Raw genomic sequence first — 12,656 nt, forward strand, 5'->3', positions numbered from 1 at the left:
CAGTCTTCATTAAAAACTTCAATGCTCTCACATGAAAGGGACCTGGCAAAGTTGAACTAAATTTCTTTAGCAAGGCAGAGGTAACTTTTGCTTCTGGAGTCTTTAGTAGTTTAAGTAAACATCTTTTGATTAACTAGGCAATTGTCATTAGTTAAGATCTGGATGAAGAAGTAATGGTTGCAATAGCTTTTCTTCAAGGCATAAGAATACTTCACAGCCTAGGCAAGAAGAGGTTAATTTTTTGTAAGAGATAGATCAGTTATGGTTATCTTGTCTCACAAAATGGGCAGTCTTCGAGGCTGATTTGTCATGGTTTGAGGTCTCATGAGCAAGGATGGACATAACTAAAAATATAGATGATATAGCTCTAATGGAATTTATGTTCTCCATGTACTTAGACTTTCTCTTGGTGGAGACTGAAGAAACTTCACAGCCTTTGTGCCAAAAGGGTCAGCTTACAAGATTGTAAAGGTCTTTTCTACCTCAAGAAAATATGTAATTCTGTTTCATAGCAGATATAAAAATCTGTCTAGCAAGTTTTTGAGTGAACTCTCAGAGAGGTTAAGAAATAACAGCAACAGTCTCTGAACTCAGCCATAAACAGGAACAAAGAGAACTCTTAAGTGCCCCGGGGCTGTGGGTCTCTGTTATTTTGCATGTAAAGGTTGCACTTCTAGAGCTATTGCTCTGTGGTGCTCAGCACGTCCATGTGAAGCAACAGGGTAATTTGGCTGTTACAAATCAATAGGGGAAGTTTCATTTAAATTTGCTAAGGCACATTTTCATTTTATTGCACCTGCTAAGTATTTACTGTATTAATTAGCTATTCATATAAATCACCTGTTTCCTATTATTTAAATATTTTTCTATGGGGAAAGCTATTTTTCCCTCTAAAAAGTGGATTACAGAATTGCAACAAGAAAAAAAAACCCTAGGCAGTGTATACAATAAACAATACCTCTGTAATTTTCATTCTCAAGCGGTGGTTCTCTGACTGCAGTCCTTCTAGTCGAGATGTGCTGGCCTGATTGACGCTGGTGACTGATGTTGATGTTTTTGAATCTTCTTTCTTTTGATTTTGAGTGAACTGAAATCGTCTGTTCTGTGTGGCTGCATCTGGATTTGTCCTCAGTGTGATGAGCTGAAAGGTTTAAAAGATTTAAGAAATCCCATAGATGTTTTTCTTTTTGCAGCTATTTCTTTTGTAGCTCAAAATATTGAAAGGCAAACCAAGAGTTCCTTTCTGGCTTTCAAGTACAAAAATATAGAAAATGAGCTCTGTTTGCTGTGTACAGTACTTGAAAATAACTTTATAGAATAAGTTGAATCAAAATGATTTTGCAAAGGGAAGTGTTCAAAAAAAAATCAGGAAAAACTCACTTGGATTTTAATTATGTTAAAAATATTTTTTAATATTTAATCAAACATATTTTTCTCCTTCATTTACATCTTTATCCTATCAAAGGATGTATTCCTTCTTTAAGAAAAAAAAAAAAAAACATCTCTTTCCAAGCACAGTTTCATTTGAAATTTCCCCTTTCCTACTGTTACAAGTAACACTCAAGCAGAGAGAGGCATGAAGCAGGACTGTTAACAGAAAGAACTCATGGGAGATTGCACTCTGGAGATAACAGAAACTTAATTAGGTTTTAGTGACCCAAAATAAAACAAATCTGTTCAAATAAATTAAATAAGCCACTTTTAAAAACAACAACAACAACAAAAGGTTAACCTTAAACATATTTAATTTAAGCAAATAGAAGTAAGATTTAACACTCAGTGACAACGTGAAAATACCACCTCGACTTGACAAGAGAAAGCTACTAGCTGTTTGGCAAGGGGGAGAGAGCATCTCAGATTACTCTAGAGAACACAGAATTTATGATTACTTGCCAAGCAGCATGCATATTTGTATATAGACAAAGCCGAAGGAGCTCCCTGCCCTGAGAGCATAGGCATGGCATCGTAAAGGGGCAATCATTTTGTAGTCACAGCACAGCCAGATTTTGTGGTATTGCCCCATTTTGGAACTAGTTCCTCTTGTTCTTCAGAACATGAAGCTGTTCTGCAGCTGCAGTGACATGAAATAAAGACATGAGTTGATGGAGATCAGACACTGAAGCACTTGGTCCCTGGCATGTATTTACAGACCAAGTCTGCAGATCTGGCTGATGCCTGAAGACAATAAATTCTCTTTTTCAGCTGATAAAAGAGATTGAGAAGGCTGAGGTATTAAATGCCTTCTTCACCTTAGTCTTTATTGTTAAAACTCGCCTTCAGAAATCCCAGACCCCTGGAGATGCCTAAATCAATTGAACGCAAGTTCATGAGATCTGAAGAGGTACATCCCTGAGGACTATGAGAGCTGCCCAATGTCACTGCGAGGCCACTCTCAATTACCTTTGTAGGGTGACGTTGACTGGGAGAGGTTCCTGAGGAGTGTGAGAAAGGAAATGTCACAGTTGTGTTCAAGAGAGGTGAGAAGGAGAATCTATGGATATACTGCCTGGTCACCTTCACATCAGTTGAAGGAAGGTGCTGCAGCAAATCCTCCTGGGAACCATTTCATCTGAAGGGGAAATCCTGCCTGACCCACCTGATGCCTTTCTTCAGTGAGATGTCTGGGCTGGTAGGTGAGGGGAGAGAGTTATTTTTCTTGACTTAAGCAAAGATTTCAACACTGTCTCCCATAGCATCTTCACAGCCAAACTACTGAAGGAGTGACTAGGTAAGTGGTCAGTGAGGTGGACTGAAAACTGGATGAAGTGCCAGGCACAAAGAATTATGGAAGCCAGCCACTAGTGCTGTACCTCCAGAGTTCAGGCTAGGAAAAATGCTGTTTAACGTCTTCATTAGTGACCAGAATGGTGGGACAGAGCACACCCTTAGCAAGTTTGCAGATGATTCTCAAAGATAAGGAGGTGTTGATACACCAAATGACTGCACTGCTCTTCAGTGGGATGTCAAGAGACTGGAGATCTGGGCCAACAGGAATCTCCTGAAATAACAAGTCCTGCTCTTGGGGAGAAAGAAAGCCCAAGAACCCACCCAAACAGGCTGAGGGGTGTTTCACTAGAAAGCAGCTTTTCAGTAGAGGCACTGAGTATTGTGGAGAACACCAAACGAAATATAAGACCCTGGGCCAACAGAGGTGATCCTTCCTTCCTACTTAGCCCTGGTGATAGCACACCTGGAGCATTGTGTCCAGGTTTGGGCTCCCCAGCACAAGAGAGACAAAGGTGTACTGAGGAAAGCCCAGTGAAGGGCCACAAAGATGCAGAAAAGGACTGGAGTCTTTATGATACAAGCAGAGGCTGATGATTGTTTAGCATTGATATGGAAGAGATCGAGGGGGACATTATTCATGTGTATACATGTGTGATAGGAGAGAGTAAAGAGGATGGAGCCAGATTCTTCTCAGTGGTGCCCAATGAAAGGAAGGGAAGCACAAATGGAAACCCATGAAATTTCATTTAAACACCCCCAAAAAATTTTTTTTCTACTGTGAGCATGGTCAAATGCTGGTATAGATTCTCAGAGAGGTTGGGGAATATTCGTCTCTGGAGATAATCAAGACCAAACTTCTTAAGGCCCTGAGTAACCTACTGTAGCTGAGTCTTCCTAGAGCTTCCTGCTTCTCTTCTCCCCCATTTATTTGATTCTAATTAGGCTGGTTGTAATGACTGGTGTATCTAACTCCCAGAACAAAAACTGCATTAAAATGAAGTTAAAGGTGAAGAACGGTAATTACACGGCTTCTTAAATTACCAGGGAAAAGTGTTACAACATAAAAGCTCTACAATTTGATATGGTCTAAGTTCAAACTGAATATAAGATAGGAGTATAGCCATCCATCAATTGACTCATCTTCATCTGGGAGTTTATAGCTCAAGACTGGATGTTTTGCTACAAGGACACAGACTCTAATGAATTAATTAAAGTGATGTGGGTTAGATGGAAAAGTCCGTGGGCAATGTTGTTGGCTCACACTGTACAAGGAAAGGGGTTAGATTTGCTTTATTTTTTTTTTCTGACCATAAAGTCAGTTGAACTTGTGTCTTGCTGCCTTGCTCATGTGCAGTTTCAATTTCGACAGAGTCAACACTGTATATCTACAAAGAATCAATGCCAAAAGACAAAAAATTCTACCAACACTGAAAATTAATATTTTAATCCTGGCCTCCTAGAACTGATTTGGCTTGCTGCTCTACAGGAAACTGGATCAGAGTTAATGTATTAATGCCATTAATGTTCTGTCTCAAAAGGGATGGTGCAGAGAAAATGGAAGGACATGGAAGTTTGATAAACATTGATAAGCAACTTCATGAAGGGAGAATCCCTATTAGGATCACTTCTTTTAAAGAAGTGATGAGTATGCTGAAAAATAGGATAGACATATTGGCCTTTAAAAAAGATAATTAGACATAGCAGTTAACAGCAAAGCCATACATAATGTATGTTTGAATTCTTCAGATCTCTTGTACAAGGTATCCTTGAACCCAGAAATCTGTAGCAGTTTTAAAAACATTTGGACATTTTTTGGTCGGATAACAAGAATGTCTACAGTTATTGTAAGCAGGATGCAGTATAATGGATATCAGCACTTGTGTCTGAAGACATCTTTAAATGAAAAGAGTGATGAAAATTTTTTCTCTAATCTGTCTTACTCTGCTATGGGATTTTCCTCATGTTTTTCTGAGGCACTCAGTGTTGAACAAAATGGCAGTGGATGAGGTGGAGATTTAACTGGAGAAATATAGCAACTGCCATGTTATAAGTAAATAAGATTAGTAGAGCTGACAAGAAGGGAAAAATATCATGTTTTGTTCCCTAGTTCACCTACATTGATGAATACGTGCCTTATTCAGATTCATAAAAGGGCTGTGGGCAAAACTGAATTCCAGCACTGTTGGCCCAAGAGACTGCTGGAGATTAGTTTAAAGGAATGTATTTTACTCTGTATAGCAGAGAAGTAAATGTACTAACCTGGTACAAACCCACATTAGTGTTTGGCCACAATTTAATAAACAAAAAAGTGGAACCTTCCAAGTCTTCATTATCACCTCCTGTGCTTGATGAGCCACAGGCTTTAGAATTTCACCAGCAATCTTCCTGTGTCACCAAAACTGTACTAATTGACTACGTATTTCTTAAGGGAAGGGCCTTGATGGCTGTCTCACACTGACATCTTACCTAGATGTACAAACTGGATGGCCCTGGATTTAGTCTTCTGCGGGTTCCAGACAGGCTGTTGTGAAACCTAAGCTGGAGCAGGTTGCAGGAGAGAGCGCTTGCCAGCCATCCTGCTGTAACAGTGGCACAGCACGGCGAGAAGAAATGTAGGGCAACACTACGAGAGCAAGAAGAACTCGCCAGCTGTGAAAGCACCCACGTTGGCATTGGAAGTGCTGCTTTCCAGCTCCTGCTCCAACCCCCCCATTTCTTTTTTTCAGTGCATTATCTAATGACCATTTTTAATGCAAAATACCCAAGCATTTGAAAACCTGATAATACATGGAATGAGATGAAGTGCTTCATACCAGAAGGCTACGGTTCATGTTTGTATTTTGTGTAGAAAGAACTGAAAGGAAAAATGAGGGCAGGGTAATCGGAGTTTAAAAGAAGAGCAGGTGAAGGGGTTAAAAAAGGAAACAGAAAAGCCATTTCAAAGCCTGTGGCAGCAGAAAAGAAGGATGGGCAAAGGAGCATGAAAGCAAAGGGGCAGAAAAGCATGTCACAGCATTAATAATATTTTCTCTTTGAAGAGAGTTCTGACATTCTGTGGAGGTATTTTTGGAATCAGAGTTTTAATATGCATTTTCATACAGCTTACACACTTAAATCTTGCAGCATTTCAAAGTACTCTCTGTTGCTGTGTTTGTGAATGTTCCCTTAATTTAGAATGAAATTGTGATTCTTCCCCATGATCCAGAATAAAAATATGCTGATATATGTCTGCACAACTTTTTAATATTTGAGAAGTGAATTACAGAACTTGTAAAAACATCCTGGTTAGGTGGTCCTAGAAAATAAATTACTTCATTTTTTTGCAGCTTCTATTGCCAACCTGTGCCTCTAATTTCTTTCAGAGGGAACACTTTGAGATAAATTTATTAGATGTTGCATTTTACACATATAGTTCTTGGTCCCCCTGTTAGAGCGGTCACCAGGGATGCCACTTAGCACTAGAACCTGTTCACTAAAATTTGCTCAATAACATTGATTGAACATGGACCAGTAAAGAGTCACACAATTTTTAGCACTAGTCATTTGAAAAGCCTAAAAACATATTCCAGAGATAAAAGACCTGCATCTTGACTCTTGCCTTCCAAATATTTCAGATGTCAACTGCATATGCATCCAATTTGGGATGATAAGCTAGGTTTATGCAAGTCACTTAAAATGAATACAATTATACATTTTACTTCAAAATGTCAAATACATTCTCCAGAACTTGAGTCTTTGCTAAAGTAAGCTTATGCAGAAACTAGTTTTCCCTTCATTCAAGATCTGTCATACTCAGGCCTAAAGCTTAACTCTGCAACTGAAATGATCAAGTTTCAGCCCTCCGTGGGTGTCTTCTCACTTCTTCCAAAAATGCACAACAAGCACATTCTCAGAGCCCAAAAGAGGAAAAAGAGATGAAAGCATATGCCTCCCAGTCTGTGCTTCACTTGATCCATTAATATATCCGTTAGCAAATATATCTTCAGCATCAGCATTTTCAGTACATACAGTTTTCCTCTGATATACTGATAAAGCCTATTGTAACACCATACTTGAATACCTTGGAGGTTTCAACACAGTTGACCTTATGGCATACTGGTGAACTAAAAAGGTGTTACTGTTTTGTAGGCAGAGAAGCAGAGATCCTGATTATCTTGCGTAAGAAACATGGCAGCATAGACAACTGGACCTGTTCCTCCTGATTCCATACTTATCACCCTTTCAAAAATGTTCCTAAAAGTTGGAAATGGAGACTGTTTCACATAAATTACAGAAAACAACCTTTGTTTCCCCAGTCACAGATTCAGTAAAAATACAGTAATTAGAAATGCATGACTTGACACTTGTGTAACTTTGCATATTCCACTTTCTCCAGAATCTCACGAAGCTTCGTTCTTCCCCTCCAGATCCAGTGACAAGAAACTATAGATGGGCTTGATTTAGAATTTACACACATCCTGTGTACTTGAAAAAGTAACAAACTTTTACATATTATATCATAATTACAAAACAGAAGGGAAAAAACCCAGCCCCATGCTAAACAAATTCACCTACCTTAGGTACAAACACAAGGCAGAGAGTAATGGTGCTGCAGAATATTATGACTAAAGCGACGATGCAGAACTGCACATTGGGTTGGTCCCGAGTAAGGAATGAAACAGCAGCACCAATAATGCACATTATCCCCACATTGTATACACTCATTCCAATGTACTTGCTATCATTCAAAGCAGGAATGCTGACATTTCGTGTCTCCCAGGCTAGGAAACACCCGAATAACTGAAATTGTAAAGGAAGAAAAATAATATTATAAGAGGAATTGGTGGACATTCAGAAAAAGCATTAATTTAAAACTGGTATATTTTCTAACTAGACAAATATAGGTGATATTACAATACAGAGATACACACCTACCTTTTACCCAATATCTAATTACCTATGTGATTCGTTTTGCTCACTAGGACAGATTCCCATTTTCACAAGGAAAATATGAAACTTGGAATTAGTTGTGATGGGAACAAATTTCTCTGAATGTCACAACTATCTGTATTTTATATTTTTAGTAATTTTTGAAGACAGTCCTTCCTGTTTGTTTTCAAGGATTCCAGTAAAGATAAAATGTCCATTGTTCTTTTAGCTATTTTTAGCAGCTGTTCTCAGTATACTCTTATACAATCCAGTCATTCATTGTATGATTATCACCTGCATTAATAAACAGCAGTGCCAAGATGTGTCCCATGGGAGACAAATATACCATGTAGAAAGTGTCACCCTAGTTGTTCAGATTGCGATTATAATGTCTTTTATTATAGTGGGAGTTAGTAATGGCCTTTCAATTGCAGTTGTCTAACGATTTTTGGCTTCAACATTCTAGTGGTGTTTTCTTTTCCTTTGGTGTATTTTTAAGTTTTAGCCGCTTTGCTATTTGCAATATGCTCTTGCAATCTACCGGTGAAAATCTTTAGTGTAAGGAAGCCATCTTCATGCCTTGAAATTTAATTAGATTTTTCTACAACACGAACTACTGCAAATGATTATTTTCTTTCTTTTGCATTCCTCAGAGAAATCCTAGCAATGCAGCAAAACCATAAATGAACTCAAGACATTGTAAAGATATAACCCAGTTTACGGCCTAGGCAAAGCCCAGTAAGAGTCTATGGTGCCCTGGGAAGAATGGCAGATACCAGATGGTATTGGAGGGAAGGAAAGGAGAGAGAAAGGGACCATCACTATTACTCAAGACATGGCTTATGTGTTTTCTAGCTTTTTCTGATAACACTGCAGGGACAGACAAGAAGGAGACAGAGAAAAGGTGCTCTTCCATTGACCTTGCTACCCTTCCTCCCAGACCATCACATTTGTTCATGAAGATCATCTTCTCCTTTATACAACTGCAACCAGTGAGGTAATCCAAGAAATTAGAGGTCTATGATTATGCTATTTGGGGATTAACTGCAGTTGCCTAGTAAAAATTGACCTTCTGCTTTTTTTCCTGTGTGAAAAATCATAAAAACAAAAACAAAACAAAACAAAAGAAACAAAAAAACCTCTGGACTAGAAGAACACTGTTTGGTTGACGGTCAAGCACAAGATAGTTGGAAAGTTACAGATTTATGCTCGTTGTACAAACTCAGTTGTGCCCTTACATGCTTTCAACTGTAGTAAAAACTGTGCATTATTAACTGCAAATTTCTTTGATAACTTACTTAGTTTCTACCTCAACTAACAATGGCAACAAACCCAATCGTTTGTGACTCAGCTGCTTTGCACTCCCACAGACACTAGCAGGCTGCAGCCACCTACCTACTCACCCAGGCACTTCAGGCCAGGATTTACTGCCGAAATGAAATACCAGCCCTGCCTGCAAGCTTGTCTGCTGGCTTATTTCATTCTCTTGCCCACAGCACTTATGTTTCCCTGCCACATGTTAATGAGCAGAGGCAGCTGGAAGGTTTTGGCGGATTAGGCATCTACTCTCAGCCCATGGAGTGTGGCAGGCTGGAGGTGCTGCCAGGTCCAGGCGAGACTCCTGCTCACCTATTCTGCAGTGCTGCCATCACAATTTGAGTCCAGACATGTAAGTGGGGGTGGTCTTTCCCAGGAACAGCACCAGCAGTTGCCCTTGCAATCCTTACCCAAGTCTTCTTCAGCACCGTTCCCACCCTGCCCCCTCTACACGCTGCTGCAGGAAATGGTGCTCTCCAGGGCACTCGCCTCCTTGTCACAGGCCTGCTTTGGTTTCACCTCTTGTAGGAGTAGAGCCCACACCTCATCTAGTTCCTTTGCCTCTTCCCCTGCTCTTCCCAACAGCCTAAAAAGTGCAGGAAGAAAAGTAGTGGCTGCTGCAGGAGAAGCATGGGAGGGGACTGCTCTTGAGGGGTCAAGGTCAATGTAGACAGCTACCTGGAGGAGAGAGGGGTCTCACAGCCATTCGGGTAGTGTAGTGGGTAAGCTGTTTATCGAGCTGGGTAGCTTTGTGCCAGAGAAGCAGCTGATCCCTTAACACATTTTGTAAAGCTCTTCAGGTAACCAAGATGATGCTTCCAATAAAGAAGGGTGCAGGCAGCACCCCTCTGCTTTTGGATCTGGCATTGTGCACAGGTGGAGAAGGGAACATATAGACTCCTTCATAGGCTTTGCAGGAGCAGATTGTCCAGTGTATTGACATGGCTGTACTGAGAACATACACAGGTGAAACCTTTATTCAGGGTACAAACATGTGCCTCCCAGACACGCCACCACCACAGCTATTGCCTGTTCTGCACTCCCTGCACTCTTGCTGCCGAGCAGCTCAGCTGTGCTGCAGATTTACACTTTGCCAGCCCCTGAACTGCCAAACAGCTTGGGCTGGGCTGGGCTCTTTTGAGGGGTAGAAGGAAACCTCATGTGTATGTCTATATTGTGTTTTTAAAGGGATGAGACCTCAGTTATCTATGGAGAAGATTTCTATCTTCTGCTGCTACAATTAATTATTAATGAGATTTTTAGGGTTTTGGGTCATCCCTCACTCTCCCCCACTTCTCCTAACATGAACAGATTCCCTTCCAAAAGCATTATTCTGGGAATATGGCCAACATACTTAAATGAGGCTAGCACTTATTACAAATAATAGGCATGAATTTATAGCTGAGGCAGTTATAAAGTGATCTAAAATATCAATTATAATGGAAAAAGATAATTTGAACAGTGTTGTAGGGGTTATGGTTTGGCCCATTCTCATTTATAATTGAGAACAGCATGGAAAACGGTTAAGTATCTTCCAGATGAAAGGCAGATATTTATTTATATGACAACTAAAGAAAGCAAGAGGTTCTTGCAGCAAGTGGGTTTCCTCAGAATGATGCACTATAAATTTGAGAGCATTGTTTTTAATTTTTATTGGTATTTTGGGTAAAATGCTTGCCTCAGGAAGAGAGCTCTTCTTTTCTAAAAGTCACAGCTCATCTTTGAAACTCAAACATGGATAAAAGCTGAGAGTTTTCTACAGCCTGCTGCTACAACAGTGGTGATTTCAGAGGCGCTCCTTGTTTGCCTGGTACAGGTACCTAAAGGGCTCCATAAACTTGATAAGATTTCTCCTCTGAGATTGAGCTTTCCTGAGGGAATATTACACTTTGCTTTCCCTTCATCTGCCCTTCTTACTGTCACCCTTCCTGAGGCTCAGCCAATCTGTACAAATTAAAGATTCACTTTTATGACTGCAAAAATCCTGAAAATCCCTAAAATGGCTTGGTTGAGGAATGTGATGCAGATGTTGCTAGTGAAAGGTCCAGATGATTCCTTCACAAGTTTTGAATATGAAACCTATGATCTCCAGTTAAAAACACAGACTCTCAGTAACCCAGCTCAGCTGCTCTTTATTCCTGGTATCTAATCTTTAGACATTAATCTTCCCCAGATATGTAAATCACACTTCTCATTGTGCTTGGGGGTACCCCAGTCTTGAGACTGTCATGCAATTTAAGCACTATTTGATATTTAAGGCCTCCTGCTGGGATTTGCAATGCAGCTGTCTCTCCTTCTATTTCTCCCAGAGGGCTCAAGCTGGTAAAGGCTTCTTAGGTCATGTCTACTGGTTTGGGCATCCCACAAAATAGAGTGTCGGCCATCTTCATTGAAGACAATGATGCTGGTGATGACCAGCTTCATGTTTGGACAAGCCAGCAGAATTCCAAATCTTGCCTGAGGCGCGCTCTCTAGCCCCAGACTAGAGGCTGTCTTCAGAAGGAGATCTCAAACTTCTTTCAGAGCTGTCAGATTTTATGTAATGAGAGACTGACTGCCTTAATTACTTGGGCACTTGCGTGAGATGTCAGTTCTGATCTCTGCTGAGAATTTTGATTAAACAGTGTTTAGAGAAGGCGTGCACCAACACAGGGATGGAGGCAGGCAGCTCTTAGCAGTACTAATGTGCTAGATTCGGAGAGGGGTAGGACATGTCTGTCCTCACTGTTTTATACCAACTCACTTGCTGGCTGTTGCAGTTCCTATCTTGAGGCTCCTGATGCATCTCGTGCATCACAGAAGGAGATCAAATATCTCAGGGCTATGCATTCCCCTATAGAAAGTGGTTATCTAAAACTTAAGGAGCACAATAGTCTACTGTCAGGTCTAATGGTCTAATTCAAGTCCCTTTAGGGATCTCAACCAAAGACACATTGAGAGTGCAATAAGGAAGGCTTCCTACATCGTTAGTCACTAACTTAAAGCCTTGTCTCATTTTGCTGTACTAAATACACATCTTCTTGATGTAGAAGTGTCATAAAATGTTATTTTGGGCTTTCCCCGAAGATATGGGCAATAAAGGCAAGACTGATTTGTTTCATCTTTTGTTTCAGGGTAGGCAGCTTCCATTTGACACTACATTGATTTAGAGTATTACCTTTGTAGCAGTTGATATGGTGGATTTAGACTATGTTGTCAGTGCACCTAATAGCCTGTGAGACAATCATTGAATAAATCGGAGGAAAACAGTATCTGAAGACAACAGGATTATACCACTGTGACTGAAGATAGAATTCTGGTCACTTAGAGAAATCTATACTAAAGTCTTAGAGGAATAGTAGGACTACGGAGAATACAATATTTGTGTTTACAGAGTTTAACAGGCAAAGTTCAATTTTTAAAGATCTTATACTGACTAAATAAAGATCTTATACTGACTATACTGATTGATAGCTGAGACTATAATAAAAGTGTTTTATCTGAAGTGTTACAAAACATTTAACACTGTTTTTCAAAACTTTACTAGTTACCTAAATCTTGTTCAACAGAATTCTTGCTAAACACAGTAATGATTACTTACAGATCCACAACATATATTAATACAATCAAGTGTCTTATTTGCTATTGAACTGCATAGACTGGCAGATGAGACGCAGGAAATTATTTATACTCACTTATTCCCCTCTTGCCCTGTACTGCCCTTA

The 12,656-nt window shown here is 39.9% G+C and overlaps 1 protein-coding gene across 1 annotated transcript in view; it reads right to left on the reverse strand.

The window, feature by feature from the left end:
• The window catches only part of GABBR2 (gamma-aminobutyric acid type B receptor subunit 2), a gene marked incomplete at both ends in the record, with an annotated part of 486,339 nt that overhangs the window by 18,047 nt on the left and 455,636 nt on the right, over positions 1-12,656 (reverse strand). The window contains 2 exons of the mRNA XM_080339746.1: positions 959-1,141; positions 7,282-7,506. Coding sequence (XP_080195872.1) covers positions 959-1,141; positions 7,282-7,506 — 408 coding nt within the window. The remainder of the gene's footprint in view (positions 1-958; positions 1,142-7,281; positions 7,507-12,656) is intronic.

Source organism: Nesoenas mayeri (genome assembly GCF_963082525.1).
Source record: "Nesoenas mayeri genome assembly, chromosome: 2".
Taxonomy (NCBI): domain Eukaryota; kingdom Metazoa; phylum Chordata; class Aves; order Columbiformes; family Columbidae; genus Nesoenas; species Nesoenas mayeri.